The 26076-nt window shown below is 38.9% G+C and overlaps 1 protein-coding gene across 1 annotated transcript in view; it reads left to right on the top strand.

Annotated features, from left to right (window-relative positions):
* The first annotated feature begins 1109 nt into the window (after positions 1-1109).
* LOC122940901 (keratin, type I cytoskeletal 19-like) overlaps positions 1110-26076 on the top strand; it is a 34057-nt gene continuing 9090 nt past the window's right edge. Inside the window, exons 1-4 of the mRNA XM_044297800.1 lie at positions 1110-1567; positions 18307-18389; positions 22394-22550; positions 24344-24508. Coding sequence (XP_044153735.1) covers positions 1190-1567; positions 18307-18389; positions 22394-22550; positions 24344-24508 — 783 coding nt within the window. The 5' untranslated portion in view covers positions 1110-1189. The remainder of the gene's footprint in view (positions 1568-18306; positions 18390-22393; positions 22551-24343; positions 24509-26076) is intronic.

The raw sequence follows: 26076 nt of genomic DNA, 5'->3' as shown, positions 1-26076 counted from the left end.
CATCGTCCATATTTTGTTGATCTACGTTATGCGGACCGCAAAATACATACACTTGTAAGAATGAGGCCTTATGGATTGATTCATAAATAACCTTAGACTCCCTTTAATGATATGTCCTACTGTATGCGTACAATGATAACAAATATTATGATGCTATTTAATATGCACTTGCTCATGTTCTGTATAGGCTGAGGGCGGGCAATCAGAATGATCTCCTTTAGAGAACCCAAGGATCCTCAAACAACTCAACATGTAAGACTACTTATGATTTTTTTTTTTACTTTGCTTTATGATTCCCTATCTTTGAATACTGCAAAACTGATGGTACATTCATAACCATGGATACAGTAAAATTAGTTGTTTTTTACTGGTGCAACCTTTTAGTAATTACTGAAAAGAACCCTATTAAAATGGTTCTTCAGTTAAGTAACTTGAATGGTAAACCCATCAAGTCTGCCAAGTTTATGTTAAAGTTTATGTACATTCATGGAGAATATAGCAACATTTCCTCATCACTTCTCCACAAGACCAAAACCCACCCAACAGTTTGATCAAGTATTCTTTTAGATTATTAATGATAAGATTTTTTCTAAAAACTGACCAAAAAGCATGACCTGGTGCTAAATACTTATTAATGCTAGCCGGGGAACCTTGCCCAGGTCAGAAGAAGGAGCATTATTGTCAGTGTTTCTGTTAGCAATACTTAACATTATTCAACCTCATTTATCTAACTTTATCCTGTAAATTGTCTATTGGTCTTTTCATGAATAAACCTCTCATTCTAGCAGAGAAGGAGTTAACACCTTTGGAGACAGTGTAATTATACTCTAGAGTCTGGAGAGCTGCTGCTGAGTTATTTGTGGCGGATTTTGCAGTAAGGATACTGTACCTGAAACATGATTTGAAACTTGGCAGATTAGCCTCCACCTCTGACACACCTTGTTGGTATACTATGAATGAGGGTTAAAAAAAAAAAGAGAAGGAGCGACTTGTTATTCAAAATAATAACACCAAGGTGCGGGATTGAGCAATGAGAAACGTACTTAATGAGATGACACAACCTTTTTGCCTTGCTAGGCAACTCCCACTCTGAAAGACATAAAGTAGACTAGCTAAGATACTCTTCTGCAACAGAGCAGCTGTGCTGATCATAGCTGATGTTTGCTAAAGGTCTTCAGCTGACGTGATCATGAGCCACTACACTAGCAACTTCCTGTCATCGTCCACCGTAGGTAATGGGGGCCTAGGTGGGTCCTACAGCTCCTCATCATACAGTACTGGTGGTGTAAGTCAGGTCTCAGTATCCAGATCTAGTTCAACTTCTTCAGCGATGGGAGGTTATAGCTATGCAAAGGATTATGGTGAAAGTCTGCTATCCAACAATGGCAAGGAGACCATGAAGAATTTAAATGATCGTCTTTCTACGTACCTGGAGAAGGTTCGATCTTTGGAAGAAACCAATGCCGATTTAGAGAATAAAATCCAAAAATGGCATGAACAAAGGACACAGACCAAGAAAAAAGACTACAGTTCATATGAGAAGACCATCGCCGAACTTCAGTCTCAGGTATGTGATGTAAAATGTGTCCATAATCCATAATATTGCAGAATCTGTTCTTAAAGCTTGACTGGATCAGTGGGCATCTCTGACTAGATATAATTGTGCTACCAATCTAGGTGATATTGGTGTTGTAGGGATACAGAAGAGGTCATATGTCAAAACATAAGTGACAATGTATGGACAAGCTTCACATGCACTTACTAATGTATTGTGATTGTCCATATTGCTTTCTTTGCTGGCTGGATTCATTTTTCCATCACATTATGCATTGCTCGTATCCAGGGGCTATGACCACCCTGCAATCCAGCAATGGTGGACATGCTACACAATATGGGAAAAAGTGACGGCCTATGCACACTCCCGCGGTCCTGGCCACCACCAGACAGTCTGAAGCCTTTTCCTATAGTGTGTAAGCACAGCAACCACTGCTTGATTGCAGGGTGGTCATAGCCCCTGGATACGAGCAGTGTATAATGTAATGGAAAAATTAATCAAGCCAGCAAAGGAGGCAATATGGACAATCACAACACATTAGTAAGTGCTTTGTATTAACATTGGCTACATGATACATGCCATTTGTTGAAGTGAGACAACCCCTTTAATGGTGACATATTATTTACTACCAAGCTTTCCAAGAAACAGATCAAATATTTTGTATATTTGGTGACTTTTATCATTTAAATCCTTCTCCTTGCAAGATGCCTCCTTGACATCTTGCACTGCCTCACACATGTCTTGTTGTTTCTGTCTTCTTTACTATTCTCAGGATGACATATTCTTCGCTTCCTTACATTGGCTAATCCTTTAAGATGTGAAAGCTTCTATTACAGCTGTCTCTCTTCCCTCATCCTTTCATCTTTCCTAAGCAAACCTTTCATAATCCACAGGTTGCACCAGTCTTATCATCACAGGGTGCATATTCCTAAGTATAGATTTCCCATAACGACAATGGAATTTAGTGTTGGGACCTTGCCATTGATATGGAACAAAGTTGACAAGTTGTTGAAAAACAATTCTTATATAACAAATACAATAATTCCTCTCTAAAGTCTGCACTATTGAGCGCAGAAGATTTCAGGAAATAGGTAACTTTCCAATCTCAATAACATACAAAAAGAAACCATGCCGCTCGCTACAATGCAAGGAGATGAAAAGGAGTTCGTACACACGTAACGTTAGTTGATGGTGGAAGATGGATCTGTCCAACTCACAATCTATAGTTAGTCACTACTTCTTATGGCTGAAAGCAAATCCTTCTTTGACTTTGGCCTCATGCACACGACCGTTGTTTGGGTCAGCATCTGAGCCGCCGTTTTGGCAGCTCGGATGCGGACCCATTCACTTAAATGGGGCCGCAAAAGATGCAGACAGCACTCCGTGTGTTGTCCGCATCCGTTGCTCCGTTCCGTGGCCCCGCTTGTTGCTCCGTGCTTTGCGGACAAGAATAGGCATTATATAGATGGCCGCCGGTTCCATTCTGCAAATTGCGGAAGGCACACGGGCGGCTTCTGTTTTTTTACGGATCCACGGTTTGCGGACCGCAAAAAACGGCACGGTCATGTGCATGAGGCCTTTATGTGTTGGCACACCAGAGTGACGAACCTTCAGCATTTGAAAAACACGAGCAAGATAAGTATACTCACAAGGTCCAAATTCTTCCAAGTTTTGTATAGTATTGTCTCTTTGCAACTCCACATCTCATGTACCTCTCCTCCTTTCCATGTGTATAGATGAGAAAGATTCAGCATCCCATCCCCAGCAAGAATTGCAGGTTTATTGTATCCAGTATAAAATTCAGTACAGGTACACATACACTTCTTACATGTTTCAGACACTAAGTTTGCCCTTACTCATAGGGCATGACACACGTAAGCAGTGATTGTGTACTTGTACTGAATTCTATACTGGATACAAAAACGCTGCAATTTTTACTGGAATTGGATCCTGGAATTTTATCCTCTATACATCTGAAAAGGAGGATAGGTACACGAGGTGTGGAGTTGCATGGAACTTCTTTAGGGTATGGTCACACGGCATGGTCGTGGGCCGTTCGGGTCATGGCGGGCTATAGTCAAGAATGGCACTGCCAGTTAGGCCGCAGCTGCCTTTTATTTAACTAATGAAGACCACACTGTATAGCTGGTATTCATTGTTAATGACCAAACGGTATTGAAGATGCCGTGCCGCCATTAACAATGAAGATATATACAGTGCAGTCTTCATTAGTTAAATAAAAGGCAGCTGCGGCCTAATTGGCTCCGCCAGTCTCGACCGCAGCTCATGACCTCACCATGTGGTCGTGTCCTTAAAGAGATAATATTATACAAAGCTTGGAGGAATTTGAACCTTGTGAGTATATTTATCTTGCACGTGTTTTCTGAATGCTGAAGATGCTTCACTTTTATGATGTTGGATACATAAAGCCAAAGAAGTGGTGATTAACTGCAGATTGTGAGTTGGACAGAACCATCGTCCACCACCAAATAATGCTGCGTGTCTACGAACACCTTTTCATCTCTGTACATAGCAGAGAGCTGCGAGGTTTCTTTTTGTATGTTAGACTTAATATTTATCTGGATGACATTCAAAATGTCCACCATTACAGTCAGGCCCTAAAATTGTTGTCACCAAGTCTGTGTGTTGAGTTTCAACAGCAAGACCAATGCTAACTGTGTCCTCTAGAAGACACCCTAACTGATGATAGGGGCCTACAACATAGTCCTTCACATATTGAATGTTATTAATGATGCACTACAGACTACTTTTCTTGACGCAAGGGCAGCTCTAACACCTTCTATTCTTAGGCCAAGGTCACACATCTAGGTTAGGGTGTGGTATATCTAACTTGCATACCACATTTTCTCCTTTTCTTTTTCTTTTTTTTTTATGAAAAACCATGATCAGATACATGTTGGAGCCAATCACAGTTTTGGCTAAAAATAGCAACAAATGCATCACTTCCCCACTATTAGAGAGCATCCTAAGGGCCAGTTAACACGACTGATTTTAAAAAACATGCTTAACAAAATCAGCACAGATCCTGCATGTTTTTTCAGATTTATTATGTTTTATTTTTAACCAATGGGCATTCATTTTATTAGAGCCCAATTATACAATCATATGGTTGCCATGCCCATGTTGTGGACCACAAAACACAGGCTCCGGCAGTGTAAACTCCGCATCTTGGATGCAGACCCATTGAATTTAATGGGTCTGTGATCTGCAAGACACGGCAAAAGATAGGACATGTCCTAGCTTTGCTGGTGCAGAGGGGTGGATCGGAAGTCCTTGGAAACACTCGGAAGCCATTCCGTGGGCCTTCAAGTCCGTGTCTCCACACTGCAAAAAATAGGACATGTCCTATCTTTTGCTGTATCTTGTGGATTGCGGACCCATTCAAGTGAATAGGTCCGTATCTGCTATGCATAGTTCACATGGCCGGTGCATGTGTTTTGCAGACCGCTATTTCCAATCCGCAACACGGACATACCATACAGCTGTGTGAATGGGTCCTTACAAAGCTGAATTTTCTGCTTAAGGTTTTTGAAGCAGATGTGTGCCCAAAAAAACGCTGAAAACTCACAAAAACTCATGGACTTACATAGAGCAGTTTTTTTCAGCTTCCTATTAATTTCAATGGGAGATTCTGCCCCGAGATAGGACATGCTGCTTCTTTTTTCCACGCTTCATTTTTACATGTGTAAAAAAAGGCAAGTGCTGCTTCCCATTGAAATGAATGGAAGGCTCTTTTGACTTGTTTTTTTTTTAGCTGATTTTGAGGCAGAAACGCTCCAAAATCAGCGCCAAAAAACTCCTTGTGAACTGGCGCTAAAGATTAGCTCCATCAGCTATTAAAGGAGCCAACTATCACGTCAACTGAACAAAGTTATCTAAAGAAGTTGTAGAATTTTTAGGGTTATTTTACTATGCAGTTTTCAGGGATCACTAATGGAGGGGTACTGTATTTCTCGTTTCTTCTCATACACTAGTTCATAGATGTGTGATACATCTAAATGGATGAGTACATGTCAACAAATACAGGTCCTTCTCATAAAATTAGCATATTGTGATAAAGTTCATTATTTTCTGTAATGTACTGATAAACATTAGACTTTCATATATTTTAGATTCATTACACACCAACTGAAGTAGTTCAAGCCTTTTATTGTTTTAATATTGATGATTTTGGCATACAGCTCATGAAAACCCAAATTTCCTATCTCAAAAAATTAGCATATTTCATCCGACCAATAAAAGAAAAGTGTTTTTAATACAAAAAAAGTCAACCTTCAAATAATGATGTTCAGTTATGCACTCAATACTTGGTCGGGAATCCTTTTGCAGAAATAACTGCTTCAATGCGGCGTGGCATGGATGCAATCAGCCTGTGGCACTGCTGAGGTGGTATGGAGGCCCAGGATGCTTCGATAGCGGCCTTAAGCTCATCCAGAGTGTTGGGTCTTGCGTCTCTCAACTTTCTCTTCCCAATATCCCACAGATTCTCTATGGGGTTCAGGTCAGGAGAGTTGGCAGGCCAATTGAGCACAGTAATACCATGGTCAGTAAACCATTTACCAGTGGTTTTGCACTGTGAGCAGGTGCCAGGTCATGCTGAAAAATGAAATCTTCATCTCCATAAAGCTTTTCAGCAGATTGAAGCATGAAGTGCTCCAAAATCTCCTGATAGCTAGCTGCATTGACCCTGCCCTTGATAAAACACAGTGGACCAACACCAGCAGCTGACATGGTACCCCAGACCATCACTGACTGTGGGTACTTGACACTGGACTTCAAGCATTTTGGCATTTCCCTCTCCCCAGTCTTCCTCCAGACTCTGGAACCTTGATTTCCGAATGACATTCAACAGTCCAGTGCTGCTTCTCTGTAGCCCAGGTCAGGCGCTTCTGCCGCTGTTTCTGGTTCAAAAGTGGCTTGACCTGGGGAATGCGGCACCTGTAGCCCATTTCCTGCACACGCCTGTACACGGGGGCTCTGGATGTTTCTACTCCAGACTCAGTCCACTGCTTCCGCAGGTCCCCCAAGGTCTGGAATCGGTCCTTCTCCACAATCTTCCTCAGGGTCCGGTCACCTCTTCTCGTTGTGCAGCATTTTCTGCCACACTTTTTCTTTCCCACAGACTTCCCACTGAGGTGCCTTGATACAGCTCTCTGGGAACAGCCTATTCATTCAGAAATTTTTATCTGTGTCTTACCCTCTTGCTTGAGGGTGTCAATGATGGCCTTCTGGAAAGCAGTCAGGTCGGCAGACTTACCCATGATTGCGGTTTTGAGTAATGAACCAGGCTGGGAGTTTTTAAAAGCCTCAGGAATCTTTTGCAGGTGTTTAGAGTTAATTAGTTGATTCAGATGATTAGGTTAATAGCTCATTTAGAGAACCTTTTCATGATATGCTAATTTTTTGAGATAGGAAATTTGGGTTTTCATGAGCTGTATGCCAAAATCATCAATATTAAAACAATAAAAGTCTTGAACTACTTCAGTTGGTGTGTAATGAATCTAAAATATATGAAAGTCTAATGTTTATCAGTACATTACAGAAAATAATGAACTTTATCACAATATGCTAATTTTTTTAGAAGGACCTGTACATGTACTTCCTGAAGCTGCAAGCCCAGGGACCAGCTCCTGAAGACTAATGTGTGTGCTCAATAGCTTATGTAATGTCTATAACATGTAAGATGTCCTCCTTCTTTCAGTGTGATGAACATGGGACTATGCAAGAAGATGTTCTCTCTGACAAGCAATGAGTCTTTGGGAGGATATGGTACCTTAAGAAGGCATCATATGGCAACATGCAGAGTGTTCACATATTCTTAACAGCAAGGATTCTATGTGTCATCATACAGAGCATTCTTGTGTGCATGAGGCCTTACTCTTCCTTATTTAATGTGTTATTCCAGGAGCTTCATTTATCAGCGTTACACAAGTTAGATGATAATTGTAGGATTGTTGGAGGCCTGATTGCTGAGGCCCTCAACAATCCTGAGAATAGGGGTCTCATGTCCCCCATATGAATGAATTGCCAATGTGCATGTCGGTTGATTGCTCATTCACTTCTGTGGGACAAACATAGACAGCGCTCCATCAGTTCCATGGAGGTGAATTTGACTGACATGCATGCTCCATTCAGACAGGGATCTCACGGACACTTCTTCTCAGGATTTCTGGAGTCTGAGCAGTCGGACTGATCCCCAGCGGCAGCGATCCTTCCTTTATCACCTATCCTGTGGATTAGTGATAAATAATGTTCACAGGAAAACCCCTTTAAAATGTGCACAGTGCAATATTTTCTGTCCATGCTCCACATATCTGATTAGGTAGAGTTCACATCTGCGCTGAGTTTGTGGTATCCGGCATCACTGTGCGCCACCGGATGCCCATTCAATGTAATGGAATCCAGCCACTTTCCGGCATATATGCAGGCTTTTGGCCAAACAAAAGTTGTTAGGTGTAGTATTTTTTGTGCAGCCGAAAGCCAACATACATGCCGAATAAAGTGACCGGATCAGAGTGCCGGAATTCACAACATAGATATGAACCCGGGTTTAATAGGAAACTCATTTCATTGATGAACCCATAATCTAACATGTATGACTAGATGCTATAATGCAAAGATTCAGAAATGTTAAAGAAAACCTGCCACAATGAACATGGTGCCTGATCTGCAGGCAGCAGGTTATAGAGCAGGAGGAGCTGAGAAGATCAATATATATATAGTTTTGTGGGAAAATATTCATTATTTTATACATTAAATTCCTGTTCTACTGAGTAGGGCTATCCACTGGACTCCTAAACATAAGGAGGCAGGAAAGTTATCTTGAATCTTTTCACACAAAACTATAGCAATATAATGAATCTTCTAAAGCTATGCTTTACAAATGTGACATGTTCATAAACTGATAACATAAACTATAACACACTTTAAATAAAACATTCAATCTGTAATAGAATGGTTCATAAAATGACACCCTGCATTATTGTGCTAATAAACATGAATACACCTCCTTTGTAGTTCTAAGTGAATTAGTCACGTTAAGGAAACCTGTCACATTGAACATGGTGTCTGATCTGCAGGCAGCATGTTATAGAGCAGGAGAAGCTGAGCAGATTGATATATCGTTTTGTGGGAAAAGATCCAGTATAATTTGTATTTCATTCATTTCAATTCCTGCTCTTTCTGGGCTTTGAAGTCATGGAGGTGGTCCTATCAGTGATTGACAGCTATCTCTGTAGTCATAGAAGACCACCTCCAATATCAATCTGATCGGCTCCTTCTGCTCTATAACATGCTGCCTGTAGCTTACTTTGCATTTCCATGGTGACACGTTCCCTTTAAGGAACAGTTGTACAATCTATAAATGAAAACATAAAATACACCAAAATATATAATTAACTAATATTATGGATACATTATGATCTAAACATCAAGCATAAATCAGACAGGTGAGATCAGCTCTTTCTTCATGCATCCAGTATCCACTTCCAATCATTGTGGGTCAAAGAAGCCATGGTGGGACATATAGGTTTTCCTGAGATGGAAACGTCCACTTAGCACAAATTTACAGTGTTGATCAATAATCGTCTTCTGGAAATGTGCATGTGCTGAGGACTAGAATGTAGAGTTTGTGTTGAATAGAATAATAAAAAGAGACAGAAAAGCTACTTTCATGTTCCCGTTAAAAGTACCACTTTTTGCTAGACTTCACCTGGTCATTCATTTCAATTCCAGTGTAACAAATTATGTTACCAAATCTTCACACAACTTGAGGGTATAATTTTATAGATGGTAACATACAGTACACTTGGTTTTTCATGTCTGGATCATGAAATAAAGCTTTTGTTGACTAGTGTAATTGAATTTTAGATTTTGGCAGTTTTATAGGATTGGGATCCTTTTTACAACACAAGGGATAGTTATTTTTTATCTGACAGTGACCACCACAATGCAGAAATCATCGTCATTGGACATTGCTATGTATAACAGCTCATGTGATGGCTGGAGTATACACATTGACAACTTATTCGATATATATGGGTTTTGGTCTGTATTTGTGGTCTTGCCAAGCTGAACTTGCAGAACTACTACTGCTTCTACAAATCATTGGTTTTGGATTCCAAAACTGCATCAGGGAAACTGTTGCCGTACTTAGAATATAGCTCAACAAACCAGATTAACATCCTCAACTCAGAATGTCTTGATCTGTATGATCCAACTAAGTGACATTTCTAAAGAGGCTTACAAAAGGCTTTAATGGACGAAGAGTTCACAAATATGGAACTAGTGCCTTGTTCTGAGATTTTAGGATCAAGAATTGAGCTCTTCAGCCTTATCGCAATGTCCATGTCACTTTTTAGGATTTTATTCAATGTGACAATCGGTAATATAGGGTCATCTGCCACCTATGCTCCTACTGATGTTAAATACTTTAAACAATGTTGAGAGATACACAAATGAGGGGGCACACCTGATAAAATTTGGAGTGCAAAGGGTGGTGAAAAGACATAAGACAATATCAGCTGACCCAAGAGAGAGTCATGAGAACCACCCCATATATGCACATCCAACAATCCAAAGTTATCAAAAATATGAAATTTATTAGACACACCAACAAATACAAGTTAAAAATTGTATACAATTAGAACAAAGTGCGGTGTACAAAGAATATGACCGACACAACCAGGTCCACTAAATGCCGCAATTAGGCATGTATATTATAAACCAGCATGTAGATGTATAATAACAAGCATTAAGCAAATATAAAATAAGGTAAGACCATTAAAGATACAAGCAAACCAAAGTAAAGTCTGAATGCAAAAATGTCAAACCTAAATAGACCGCTGGTATAGTGGACCTGTAAGAATGAGAACGCACCCAACGCGTATCGCCGGAGCAGTCCGGCTTCCCCTGAGAAATTTCATATTTTTGATAACTTTGGATTGTTGGATGTGCATATATGGGGTGGTTCTCATGACTCTCTCTTGGGTCAGCTGATATTGTCAAATACTTTAAACAATGTTATTGATATCCCTGACAACCTAGAATGATAACTAAATTCTGTGGATGTTACCTTAAAGGAGTTTTTCAGGATTAGAATATTGATGTCCTATCCTCAGCTGTTTTAGAGTAGCTCCGACACAAAAAGTCAGCATTCGACTACACAGTTCTGTCTGTTTGCAGTGGATCGGACTGGTTACTCAAGTGCTGCTGCCATTGAAGGGAGTGGGAGCAATGTTGCTGTTACACCCCCATCCATTACTAACGGATGGGGCTGTGTAGTTTCAATGCTGACGTCCGGTATCAAAGCTACACTGAAAAGTAGATTGGCAGAGGAATGGGGTGTTGGACCTATCGTCAGTAATAAAATCCCAGAAAAAACTTTGGTGTCTGAGAGATTGGGTCTTCCACAAGATTATCAGAATGTAGTCAGTCAGATGTTTCCAAATACAGGGTTGAAATGTAACCGCTCACAAATATCTATAGTTCTTTTGTGTGAAAGTTCCCTCTGTGGGGATGTAATTTCAGAAGCACAGACAGAAGAATTTCACAGAACAACAATCCAGTACTTTCGTATCATATTGACATAACTTCTTGATTTTCATACACAGATAATAACTTCTGCTCCAGGCAGAAGGCCAAATACTTGTGTTTACAGTGGAAATATTAATGGAGTAAATATTACTTCTGCATCCTAAGAACTAATGCACATACTTTGAATATGTACAGTACAGATCTGTAATATGACACCCATAGATTTCCATGGGCCCATACAGAGAGATTTATGCTTGTCATATTATGCTTTCTACAGACAGCCATATATTTTATTGGCTGGGTTTTATTGGCATGGTCGATAAATTGCACACTGGTAGCTACGAGCGCTATGGTTGCAGTCTGAGGAAATCGTGGAGTGCACCATAACATAGGCTATTCTGATCTGAGACTCACGTAGATCTGCAGTCCACATAAAAAAGTTGATGAATGAATGGCCCCATATATTACAATGGGGTCTGTAAGCAGTCTAGTTTGTGCAGATTTGAACAGCACACAAATGGAAATATTGCCCATCTGAATGGAGCCTTACAGAAAGAATTCTAGTGGAGAATACAGTCCTTTTCAAAAGGCCCCATAAGCCAGCGCACAGAATGCACCCAGCATGGGTCCATAATTCCCTATCATACATAGTCATAAGCAGGGGCGTAGCTATAAAGGTTTCAGTTGAACCTAGGCTCTGGTGTCTGAAAGGCCCCAAAGTTCCCTCAAAGCAATTTTAACCCAACATATCTATCTAGAAAGGAAGGATTTCAGACCCACTAGCTCATTTTCACCAATATTTCACAAGAAATCTGAGGAACATATTTATTCCTAATTTTGACTAATGTTGGACAGATGTCATAAATTAATATCAAGACTACAGAAGCCATTAAAACCATTTTCAGCATCATGGAGACTAAATTTAATTGTACAGTAATGGCATTTTATGCCCCCCTCCCCACTTTCTAAAAGCAGGGCACTGTAAGGGAATCATGTTGGTGGGGCCATTGGTCCTGGCTATATCCAGTAACAAGCAATACATCCATGAATATAACCAAATCACATTTTTATGACTTCCTCTTATAGCAGACAACATTTTTTCAAAGAAAAACAAAAATAGTTGAAATAATATAGACTTTTATTCACTGGGACTTCACAGAATGAGTCTTGCACACCTTATATATTGTTTTGCTGACAGCTGTTTTTCTTGACACCTCTGGGAGTGGTTTATCTCCCTATAGAACATAAAGATCCTATCCAGGGGCGTAGTTAAAGGCTCATGGGCCCGGTAGCGACTGCTACCTCTGCACCCTCTATAGCTACGCCCCTGATCCTATCCTTTTCTCCCCCAACATCATCTGTCAAGGGAGTTTCCGGAACAAATTAGATGGTCAGCCAATACTGTCAAAAACAGCAAGTTTGGCTGACAGTAGGCTGTCTCCTTCAGAGTCTTCAAGATGTGTGAATCCATAAATGTTTGCTTTGTAGATTCTAGTAAGGAGAGAGCATGGCTGTTCAACTTCTAATTAGTTATATGTTAGAGATTGGCAATGGAGGTTAAAATACTGAATCAGTTGTATCCAAATTGCTAACTTAAGGCTCCTGGTCCCCAATTCAAAATCTGCAACAATACCACCACATACCATATATACTAATATGGGCTATTTTCTTGGTAGCAGAGGGGCCTGGGTGATGGCCACCTTTGCATTGTATTTAGAAATTACCCTGGTTAGACCATACTACAATATGGCTATATACAGGGGTGAAGGTAGAGAAAATAAAGTAAAAAATGCTAGACATTACTAGTTGTGGTCCTGGTGCACTTTGGACACAGATTGGATTATTGGCCATGCTTAACAGGGATATGTTGCCCTTCTCAAATTCAGTTGTATGCCCAAAAAGAAATGTTAAACTTTAGGGTATTTGGTCTGAAATGTTCAATACATCTGGGAGAGCCAAGAATAAGTACAGTGTATGTGCAAATGGTTGTTTTTTCATAGCTTTTAATGCATACTGTTTCAGTGATAGAATCTTGTAGATTAACTCATCTTTGTTGAAGAAATAATTGGGAAATAAAATAACGTCTATGAATTATCCTATAGAGCTAAACATATAGGAAGTGTGTGAGGTATATTATAGCCCATCTTTGGCGTTATTGCATTGACCGTGCCTTGTAATTACCCTAATTGTATGCATTTATAAGGCCAAAAAAGAAGATGAGTCATAATTACACCTGCATGAGATCCTGGTTTTGTTGCTCATAGGTTCAGAATCAGATGGATTACATTTAGGCTATAGTACAAAAATCTGCATAAATCCAGGCCCATTTGGGATCTACTACTGAGCTACTATAATTTGTGTGCACGATAAAGCAGCTTTCATAGTATATTACATAGATCACATAGAAATAATTCTGAAATTCAAAAATACATCTGAACTACAGTAAATAAAATGTGGTAGTGTAAGTCTTTCATTTTCTGGAATAGATTACTGTTTCTTCATTATTAGTAGATTATATTTCCATTGACCTGATAGCTTATGTAATATAAAAGTTTTTTCGCAATTCATTCCAATACTATCAATACCTTGCTCTATTCATAAATTTGTGCCATGATATAAAAGGTGTAGAGCTTTCAAAAATTTTATCTCAATGCTTTCTGATTTATATAGGACATAGAATAGTGAAGGACAGGCAACCATGAAAGTGGAACAAAGCATAAAAGACAAAGTAACAAATAGAGAAGATGAATTAACAAACTTCTAAACAAGAGTAAGGCCAACAGATGGAACAAAACAGTTAAAAGAGGTCCATGTTTGCCTAAAGAGCCTAAGCATTTTATATTTTTTATGCACTACAGCTTGTCAAGCAATGTGAAATTGGACTGTAGAATTATAATGTTAAGGACTGCAATGGATCGGTTCATCTTTCCTCAGGTTGCATAGCTATAGCAACTTATGGTTGAAAAGATAAGACTGTTCCCTGTTAACCAAACAATGTACCTAGAGAAGCTTTGTGGAGTTATGTCAGAATGTTGATTTTGGTTCCTTGGTAGTTATGTGTCAATATACCCCTCAAAGTCTCTATAAACCATAGCTTAATTCCTCCCAGTTATATTAGCATTAGACTTGTAGGCCCTTTAAACAACATATGGTGGCTTGACGTAGTTCCATAGTGTATAGTTGCAGCTGGTTAAATTTATACCTAGAATCTTTGGTTGCAATGTGAAAACCTCCTAAGATATTTCCATATTATCAGCTCTTCAAAAATGTCCAAATATTTTTTCATATGAACTTATAATGGATAGAATCAAAGGTAAAATAATATGAAGATATAGTTTATTTTATTAAAAACTCCCTGAATTGTGTCCATAGTTACCATGAATTGCCATCATAAATAATAATTTCGTTTTGGGGCATTGCTAACTGTGCAGGTACATTGACTGACCTCATACTGTTGGCTGGTTGAGGCATACTGCCTATTCTTTTAGTTGCTCACTGTTACTACATGTCTGTTGCTTGCTAATCAGGTAATTATAATCATTTCAATGGCATGACAGAAATGATCCTGATGTAATCTTTTTTTTTTTTTCTTAAACAATGTGCAGGCAAGCTGGGCAGTTTGTGCCAAACTTGAGTTTCTCAGTAATATAATTTTTTCAGTTGACTTCTGACGCCAGTCAAGTGAAGTAATTTAAATGACTGGATGCAAGAGACAGCTTTTTGGGTGCATCACTTGATGAGTCACAGTAAGAATGTAAATAGCTGGATAGCTGGACACAATTGTAATATCAGTAATTGATTTCCTTGTATGGGTATGGAGCAATACACATGTAGAAGCTCCAGGTCTACAGAAGCTGTAGGAGCAGGTCTGAGGCTCAATGCAAATACACAGTCATATGTCATAATACATTCCATATTCAACCCATAAAAACTGTATTAAGTTATAGGTGATGGGTTTCAAATCAACTTCAGACCTGTTGGTGCTATGATAGGCAAATAAAATCCTAGGCATATAGTAGCTCATATTTTAGGATATACAATAGGGAGATATACCAAATAGTGCAAAAGAAAATGGTCAAGTAGCCTGTAGCAACCAGATTCCTTCTCTTTATTTTTTTACAGTCACCCAACCAAAAGAGCACAGCAATCTGCTTGGTTGCTCCAATAGGATGATATACAATGTATTCTTAATATTGATGTATACTTTGCCTATGCAGGTATGTGCTGCACCTAAAGCATCCTAATATTATACCTTGTGTTGTATATTGGGTTATTGCAGTAAATTATGTTTTTATTCATAATGGTATTTTGAGATTAAGATGGGATTACAATTGTTGCTGCACTCATGATATTGTGAGGCATCATGAGAAGACTAAGCCAGTAGTCTCGTAAACACGGAAGAGGAAGTGATGAATGTCTAGACCCAATAAACCTCCCCATGGATTATTCAGATTTGTTTGGAGACAGGTTAGACACATGCTTTTTTACTTTATTACGAGTTCTCTAAGTGCAGGTTTTAATACCGTTCATGCCATCTGAATTAAAGAGGCTGTCCACTTTTTCAGAAGGGTATACCGAAAATCCAGTAAGCTGATCACATGATTTCCTTGATGGGCATACACATCAGATATGAGTTAGTTGATGGCTGAACAGTAGAAGAACAAACAAACATCTGGTGAACATTTGTTTCGTAGACACGGCCAGACACACTTTAGTCCATATTGGCTGTGACAGTTGTTCAAACTGCCCATGCACGTTCAATGAAGTTCTTTCCGGGTTCTTTCAACAAAAGATCTTCTGCTTGTACTAAAATATCCAATGCGGTTGGCTTCATTTCAAATTATATTGGTCTATAATCGGTCAGTTAAACTGAATGTTTGTTGTTAAATTTCAACCAACGAACATTCATTTTGGTTGACACACCCAACAGTCAGCTGCAATCTGTTGGCAAACTCAAAAGCAAGTGTTGCTCTGCAATGCCACCCCCGGGAAAATGAAGTAATACAGTACATGAAACCAAGAGAGGCAAAATCTTTAAAGGAGTCCCGACCATTTATAACACTGGAATTTTCTTATGTGGCATAGGCATTTTAGGTGCATGAAAGCTTGGGTTCAACTCATGAAATAATATTGTAATAGGACTCCAGATAAATCTACAAAATGTCACATCCACTCCATCAGAATACAAAATGTGTGAGTACATCTAGTATTACTATTGTTACTATTTTAAAGTCCTTGCACATAGCATTGCCACATTTATGAACCATGTACAGCAGCATATGGACTCACTACAGATCTGTACTTTGAACCCAGTATAAGCCCATAGTAGTCCACAGACAGCACAATATGGATCTGATCTGTACAGCACGTATCACTAATATGGTCATGTGCTTGAGTGAGTACCCTGCCTAGGCATTGTATGAGACCAATGTGATAACCCCAAAAATGAAGACATTTGACCCACCCAAATTACCCATTGTATTATACAATCCCTAATCCTGCCTTCAAGAAAACAAGGGCATTGTACCCATGGGCCAATATTTGTGTTTTAATAGAACAAGCGGGCAGCATAGTATCGGCTGGACAGTATACAAAGGTTTTTGAGGACAGGCTTCATGTGCAATCACTAGTCATTTGAATAGATGTGTGAGTTTTATTCGCATGGCAGCTGTAAATGGGTCCCACCCTTGATCCCTCTGCTAATAGTACAGATGGATGGATTAACACATTTACATTAGCAAGTTATTGCTGGAACTTCAAACATAGAGCCCACGCCTTGTCAGTGACAAACTAACAAAACCCGAAGTTACTCGTCTAATAAATTCTTCTGACAACTTAGAGTCATAGTGTTCATGCAATTACATTACTTGGTTGGGATTTTGTAGAGACGGATCATGAAATGTTGTTATGTTTGTCAAAACACATCTTTTAGAATCTCTGAATAACCTCCTACACAGACAGTATATGCAGGGGAGGAATAATGGAGACTTCTGCGGTCTCTTTATCAATTTCCTCCATAATGTCCTAATTTGGGCTAATCATGGAGCACTTGGAAGAAGCGGCTCTTAGTGCTTAATGGATACTTTGGTAACTTACTTCTTTCACAGCTTCTGATTGGTTCCATAATTTCATTATTGGAGAGGACTCTCTCATCAAGTCAGATTAAGGGCCACTACATTCTAAAAGAGTGCTGTTACCACTTCTTCATTGATTACTGCAAGACATGTGTCTCTTGTAAAGGAGGTGGCTGCATATATGTGGAAGGCCCATATAGCTGCCTACATGAAGTGGCTAAACCATCTCTAGCTTATGTCATAAGCTGTAAATCTATTCAGTTTGATGGGAGTCTTTGAACTTTATCATTAACCCATGTAGATGATCAGGTATTATAATTTCTTATGGAATGCCATGAATATATGATATTTATGGAGGTTATGAGATTTGGATATATATGTGACATACTGTAGTGACCATGGAGCAGACATTTTTCTGGACTTCCTGTCAGTGATCTCATAGAGGAACACTACTCGAATTCTCAACCTGAAATGGCTCCTCACAGGCCACAAAAGATATTCTACTGTTCGATAAATAGAGATAAGCTAGACTGCAGGTTCAGTGTCCCACTAAAGGATTGGTTAATAGGAATGCATTTTAGGATCTGTATTACAGCCACAACACCGTGACCCCTGTGGTTCTATTGAACCATGACACAGATCACCATAGAACTCTATGATGATTATGTTCAGTTCAATGGAATATGTATGGCAGCGTAAAGGATTATTCTGGTAATAACAAATTATCATCTATCCCCTGAATAGTTGATAACTGCGAGATTGGTAAGAGTTTATTGCTAGTAGAATCCTCACAGATTGCCAGAATAGGGGTCCCACGTCCCTGTTTGAATGGATCAGTAGTCGAGCAAGGACACTGCTGGTCCTTTCAAAGTCTATGGGACTGACAAAGGTAGCTGAGCACTATACTTAGATATTTCTGTCCATCCCATAGACTTAATGAAGCAGCAGTGGAGGAGCTCAATATGCTGTCCATTCAAACTGGGGCACGGAACCCCAGTTCTAGGGATCAATGTAGGTCCCGAGGTTAAGCCGCAAGATAATTGAACATTAAACATGCAGGAAATTAGTATGTAAATTTTGTTCCTATTTTATTCATTCATTAAGTTTTCTCTCTGTTCACAGCTTATTAATGGACATGTAAATGGCGCAAAATTAACACTACAGATGGAAAATGCCAAACTTGCCTCTGATGACTTCAAGCGCAAGTGAGTAAATGGGTTGTGTACATGGTTACTGTGCCATACTTACGCTAATTTAATATCTCAATTTACTGATTGAGATGGCTACAATATAGGCTACCAGGTCACACTATGGAGAAATAGATCCTAGTGACAAATGATTGGCCCCAATCAAGTCAACTCTAAATGAGGTTATCTTCTGCTGGACTTTTTGTTCCCATTGTTGTGTAAGAGTCTAGACCCCCGGTACGTTGATGGGTCAATGCAACCATGGTCAAGTATCTAGTGTTGACTAAGTTCCATGTTCACAATCCTCAAACATAAAAAATGTAGGTCTACAAACCTGTCTTAACAAGATAACACACCCTACTGTAAATACATTTAGTCCACTTGGAGTCTTAATTAGTGGTAATGATCCAAATGATGTAAAAATGCACACATCCTTTCAACCAAGTTTCTACTCAACATTTACAGTAATGCCTAAAATACTGTACAGATGGCAGTTCATTCTTTACTTTACACTCATGTTTATGTCAACAATGCATCTTTGAAAGTAGATCATTAAATTATTTCAAGCCTTGAAGGTTAACATTCCAACTAGGCATCTTATAAAAATCCAGTTTGTTCAGTTTTCTATTGAACTAAACTGTGGTAAAGCATTCTAAAAAAGATGTAGTATATTTAGATGATTCTGGAAGAAACTAATATGCAATATTATACCTAGTACAGCGCCTGATTTGTTGATGCATGGCCCATTGATTTTCATTTTGGTGTTCTTGGAAATTCTCTGTGTCATGTATCACCTCCACCTTGAGTAAGTGATTCAATGTCAGGCATTTGATATGGCCCTACTGTACTACCCCTATTGTAATATGTTACCCATTATAAATGCAGTGGTATTTAATATTTCAGGCTAGTTACCATGCTTTCATAACACATTGACATCACATATCAGTAATCAGAACTAAACTCTCTAAAACCCCGTGGGTATCACTTTTGTCTTTTCATCTAAGTTATTACCATTAATCTTGTGTATTTTTCTATTTTACCTGTTTAATCATTTGTTCATAGGTCGTCAGTGGTTTAATAATATATATGTAAGCACATCAGGTCAAGCACTTTATTAGGAAATTTGTAGAGGGCTCTTCCACTATACCTTTACAAATAAGTATTTAATAATTAGTTGCTGGCAGTTTTTTAATCATTGTTTGTGGACACATAGAATAGTTCTGCTGATGGCTTACTATGCAGGAAAAAAATATTTTATAGGTTATAGATTCTTCAGACTATACCTGCTTCAGATGTAATGGTCAGTGGATAATTATTTCAGTTAAGGTAAAATAAACATTAACTTGGAGAACAACTTGCAATTCTGCCAAATTCTTACACGTGGAATCTTACACCAAGGTTTCAAATGTGGAGTACTACTCATAAATGATCTCACCCGGGGATACAGTAATGCAGGGAATGTGCTTTCTATGAAATGGACTAATTGGATTTGATGTTGTGACACTTCGGAATAAAAAGAAGAGATCATTTTCAGAGCTTGGTTAAAAGGATTGCACAGGATTAGAAAAACATGGCTGCCTTCTACCAGAAACAGCTCTACACCTGTACATAGCTTATGTTGAGTATGGCAGTTCAGCTCTATTGAAGTGAATGACGTTGAGCTGCAACACCATACACAACTTGTGGACCACTGTGGTACTGTTTTTAGAAGATATGTGCACCCTAATTTGTGACTTTTTAAGTTTTCCTGCACTTTTCCAAAGTGCTGAGAAAAGGGGAAGGGCTTTAGCGGGAGAAGCAGGGCTTCACTCTGCCCACCAGATTTACCATAACTTCTGGCGGAAAATGGCATATGTTATAGCTGAAAGGTGTTCTCTGGGCTTTTGCTATTGATGACATCCTCAGGATAGGTAAAAAAAATATCAGATCAGCAGGGGTCTGACGCCTATCTCGCTTCCTGCTGCTGCTATGTCTATGGCAAAGCAGCATCAAGCAGGAAGAGAGAAGGGAGACGGCATGTGCACACTGTTCGCGTCGTCTCTTCATAGAGCTAATCGGCAGGGTGCCTTGTGTCGGCCCTCCACCTATCTGGTATTAATGACCTACCCTGAGGATAGGACATCAATATAAAAACCCAGAAAAACCCTTGAAGTCTATGCCAGAATGTAGCTGGTGTAGACCTCAGTTTCTGGCGTACAACAGGGCAGAGAGGCATCAGGGGCACCTCCAGCAATCTCTGCAGCAGTCTAATGTTAGAAAATACATAACGGAAAATATTGCTAGAAAATCAGACATATCAACCTTAACCTAAAGATCATTTGTCTGAAATGCAGCAATGTGGATAAGGAATGCCCAGAGGGGAGAAATTGCTTTTTTTCTGTTTCACAAGCAGCCCCTCTCTTGTCTATGCCTGTGTCTGTTATTGCAGCTATCTGAATGGGACTGAACTTGCATACTTAACCACAAACAACCACAAACAAAAGGGATGCTGTTTCTGGGGCAGGGGAGTTGGGGTGGATACAGACAACCACTTTAGCTGCAGCTGAAACCCCTTTATATCTCCCAGCCACCAGTCCTCTCCGACTCAAGGGATTCTAACTATAATATCCAGATCTGTACTTTTGTCACTTATCGCCATTTTTGAAAACAGAAACATTACTGCATATTTGTTAGTTCTTTCTGTCTATTTGATTTGTAGCTGTGCTCTAGGATTTCACTTTAAATGTACATTTTCCTCTTTTTGGCAGTAATTGATATATACAATTAAAAGGTTTGTATAATATTAAAATAAAATATCTTTTCTTACGCTGTCACTCTTGTATATTGGTTGTGTCTGTTGCTGAAAGGACTGCCATCAAAACCGGCACTGTGGGGGACATCTATTATGGCGTTTTTTTTATAGCAGGGTTAATTTGCTGTCTGCTAGTGTCAGATGTACTACGGGTATTAAAGAGGTGCATGCTTCTTAATAATCGTGGTGTATCATGGGGCGTCTGCGACAAAACTGAAATCTATGCCTGCTAGAAGCCAAATTATATAAATATGTTGGGACACCTAGGGCCATACCTTGCCCTGTGGAGTCCACTATTTTTGCAGCACCATGAAAAAATACCAATTTCTTTTTTGCACAATTGGGCAAATCAAGTGTAAAGGGGTCAGAAAAGAGGAAAATCAGCAGAGAGTTCAAGTAGGAAAATGTAATGCCCTAGGACTATTCCACTACCTATAACTGGATGCTCACTCTGATAAGGCCAATCCATTGCTAAAATCTAGGCCTAATGCACCCTAGTACATCTTAAAGCCATTAAGTTTGGGATATACCAGTATCCAATGATGACAATGACCAATTATTTTCCATCTTAACCCCTTTTATTTATCTGGATTATGTAAATATTTCAGTCATGCTATGCTATCTGTACATTTTACATTGTACATGATTAGTTATATGGTCACTTGCATCCATTTACTTTTTTATCCCTGTTGTATACTTTCAAGTGTATCCCAAACTTAGGTTTGGGGCATACAAGGGTTCAATAACCCTAGGTTCCGACATGGGATCATCCTTATCAGGATGGATGCCCCATTATAGGTAAGAGATTAGATGATAGAGACAGTTTCCATTTTGACCTCCTCCTTTTTCTTACTGTGGACTGGTCTTTTTCCTCCATTTTTTTAAACAAGTATTTTGTACCTAATTTGGTGTTGCTTTTAGCTCTTTAATCAAAGTTTTAATGCTACTCACTAGTTCTGTGAGTTGTTTTATGTTTTCACCCAAATTAATTGAAAATCAGCAATCTAACAGCTGTCAGGTCAAGACTATGACATCTTGTGTCTATTACAGAACCTCAGTTTCACTCAAGAGGTTTGGGTTTAGCTACAATACCAGGCACAACCAATAGACAAGAGTGGCACTGTTCATAGAAATAACAAGTAGATCTTTTTTTCTAATCTCATATAAACGTTTTAGTATTCTCCACGCCTTCGCCAGATATATATATATATATTTTATTTTGCGGTTCTAGATATGAAACAGAAAAAGTACTTTGCGCAGCATTGGATGCAGACTTGGAAGGCCTTCGTAAGGTGATGGATAATCTCACCATTGTCAGAACAGACCTAGAAATGGAGGTAGAAGGAATGCGCAAGCAGCTGATCTACATGAGAAAAAGCCATGAGGAGGTATTGTCTAATTCTCTATTCTTTTTGTACAGAATTGTTATCATTGCTAAGGTGTGGACACAATAGAAAAAATTTAGGCAAGGTCTCACATAAAGTAACAATGAGAAAAAGACAATAGTCTGGAAACTTGGGTCGAAACGAGTGACCAGTTCATAAGACAATATGGCTGAATAGAAGAGATAAACATGGTACCACAGGTGTGTACAGTGAGTCAGGTTCCTATACTTTACCAACAGTGATACCATACAGAAATCAATTACAATAAGTAAGCTTACAAATAATGGGTTAATTGTATATTAAAGACCTATGAGTTAATTATATGCCCACTATAAGTGCGTATATTATAAACTATGAATTGTAATGGACCATGATAAAACTTTCTCTCCTTCAAGGGTGTAACTACATAGGGTACAAACAAACATATATAGAGAATCACCTCACCTGGATTGTAGTGTCAAACGTCAAAACCCTATGCATGGATATGCTCAGAGTCTTTTTGTAGTATATACAGTACCATGGGCATGGGTAGCATTGTTAAAACTCTATACACTGGAAACATTAATAGCCACAGTATACTCTACATGGAGAAATATTCAAACTTCTTATACATTTCAGATTATGATTAAGGAAACCGTTCAAGAAATGCAAGTAGTTTTAATTTGTGATGTGTACTGTGGATACCCATATTACTGTATCTATAGTAAAGAGTTTTGTATAGGTGGTACAAATGTTGCAGTTGCAGCTCTAGCTTGAAATCTGGGAAGGCATAAAAGATCCTACCGTATAATAGGACACCAGTACTATGCATCATATTGAACGCCCTGTTACAGATTTAGCATTGGGGCTGAGGTCCTTAAGGTTGTCTTTCTGGTCCTTTGCAATGTTTAGGTATCTCTTGAAAGTCAAACAACCTTGGACGCAAAGCAAGAAATTATTCTGAGGGCCCACCCTCCAGCTGTACAGATCATGACCATACATACTGTAAAGCAACCCTCCAGATCAAGGGAAGAAGTCACATTAACTGAAGATCCAATAGAAAACTTAAATGTGACCTCCTTTTCATATTTTTTAGTTGCAGATCCACTAATTCTCGGGCTCCTTTCCTGCCATCCAACCTGGCCGCACAGCTTCTCAGACTTCCTGTGCATAGTGTGCTTTCTTAGCCAAAACCACTTCCTACCTGTCTAGCCATGCTCCTGGATTGGAAGTGTTTCAGACTACCAAATGCACAATATGCATCAGGCAGTCTGAGAAGTCATACAGCCATCTTGGATAGCGGAAAAGGAGCTCTTGAACTGGCAGATCAGCAGCTAAAAAAAATAAAAAAAGAGGCACTATGTAAATGTCAGCCCTAATTAAAGAATCACTTTAACTATTATTATCACTGCACATTCAGGACAAATCAAATCCTTTACACCCTAGTGAGAAGTGATTAGATTCAAAGTTACAAAAATTAACTTCTGCTGGACCCTTTGGGACCCTTTATCTAAGCCTTGGCCAAATCAAAGATCCTGTGGTGTGTTAGTACACCCCTGGAGCCAAAGGCCAAGTGACATAACAACCAGATCTTTAAATATTCAACTTTTTACAACCAGATAATCAGATTCAGATTGTTCATACATGAATGCTGAGTGTAATGGAATAAATTTTGTCTCAATATCCATCTGTCAATAAATCCCTACTTGCTCAGCTTATTTTGCTCTAGGAAATAAATGTATGTGTGTGTGTGTGTGTATATATATATATATATATATATATATATAGTTATTTATAATGTCTTTTTAATGCTGTAGGACATGAGACTGGCTCAAGCTCGGAAGCAGGGTTCATCAGTCAATGTGGAAGTTGATGCCCCCAAGGGAGCTGATTTAGCTAAGATTATTGCTGATATGAGAAAAGAATATGAAGCTATAATTGCAAAAAAACGCAAAGAAGCTGAAGATTGGTATAAACAGCAGGTACGAAGTTCTGTATCAAGAACATGAAAGATTAAAGCAATGAATACATTTTCTTTACACCCATCCCTTTTTCTTATTGTGTCACTCTGCTATGCTTATTGCTCACATTGAACCAAAATGACCAGGATTGAATAACATTTTGATTGATTTCCCACATCTGAACATCTGAAGATGTTACTGACTTTTTGTCCATAGTGGCTGCAATTTACAGCATCTTTGTGTCCCCTTGAGATATGTTACTTAGTTGTTCTCATTTCCTACAGGCAGATTATGGAAATACAAACCAAAAGCTCTGGAAAATATATAGAGCTTGCAAATCTAGCTTTGCCATTAGGGTCCTTTCTGGACTTTCCTTTAACTTATTTTGAAGAAAGTATACTGAGACCTGATAACCCCATCCAATCACAACTTCCCTCAAACATCCTGTCGGACCTATTAAAGGGGTTTTCCAGAATTTAGATATTGATTACCTATCCTCAGGATAGGTCATTAATATCACATCAGTGATAGGCTGTCACTATGTACACTTCAAAACTATACAGTGGATGGAGCCAGAAGGTTCTATCCGTCAAGTGAATGGAAGCTGGGCTGCAGTAGACCATCGCCAGGAACTGCATTGTGGATGGAGCCTTCTGCTTCCGACTTCATCCACTGTATATTTTCCACCACCAGCCTGAACAGCTCTGCAAACTAAATCTAGAACTGGCCCTCTAATGCTGCCAATGTCCGAGATGGGAATACACATTTAATGAAAACAACGACTTTCAATATATATAATGGAAATCCTGTTCCTCAGTATAGTACTAATGTTCACTACCAGGGCTAGATTATAGCACAGACACGAAAGGGTGTTTGCCCCTGGGTTTTTATTAACCCATTCCCACCCAAAGTAAATATCTCTAAACTTTTCCCCTTACAGTTTATTTCATTCTTAATTGATGGTGTAACTAAAGCTGTAGCTAGCATTACTTTGACTCCAGGTGAGCCAGGATGGTAATTTTAACACGATTTGTTGTTTAACTGTAATTTGATTTTCTTGCGTTAACACTCTAAACCAAAGATAATGCTGGTTGTATCTGTATATGCCAGCAATATTTGGTGCATTATATGGCAAGGTTATTTTTTTCACTGTATAATATATTGTACATTTGAATATAGCAGTAAAATGTGGTGCCCCACACATATTTTGCTAAGGCCTACAGAGACCTTGATCATGCCTTGTCCCATAGTTTATTTTTTCTGTTTTTGGAATAATTAGTGGATCCACATGCTAAATCTGTTTGACCACAGTTGTATTTTTACATATTAATACACTGAAACTGACTTTTTCCAGTTGTTATCTTAACTATATAGGATTTCTTTTTGCAACCTTGAGATTGTCATCTAGCGTACTTGGCACATTTATGAGGACAGCCCTGTGTTTATCCATAATTTGTGACATGCCACTACCTGCTTGCCGCATATATATTTAATTTGCTTCAGCTTCTTTGAAATATCCAATCTAATAATTTCTGGACTTAGCACTTGCTCTGTGCCAACACATTCTAGTCACATTGGTCTGATAGGAA

Source organism: Bufo gargarizans, chromosome 6 (genome assembly GCF_014858855.1).
Source record: "Bufo gargarizans isolate SCDJY-AF-19 chromosome 6, ASM1485885v1, whole genome shotgun sequence".
NCBI lineage: Eukaryota > Metazoa > Chordata > Amphibia > Anura > Bufonidae > Bufo > Bufo gargarizans.
The sequence above is the reverse complement of the archived record's forward strand: the minus strand, read 5'-3'. Positions and strand labels throughout refer to the sequence as shown.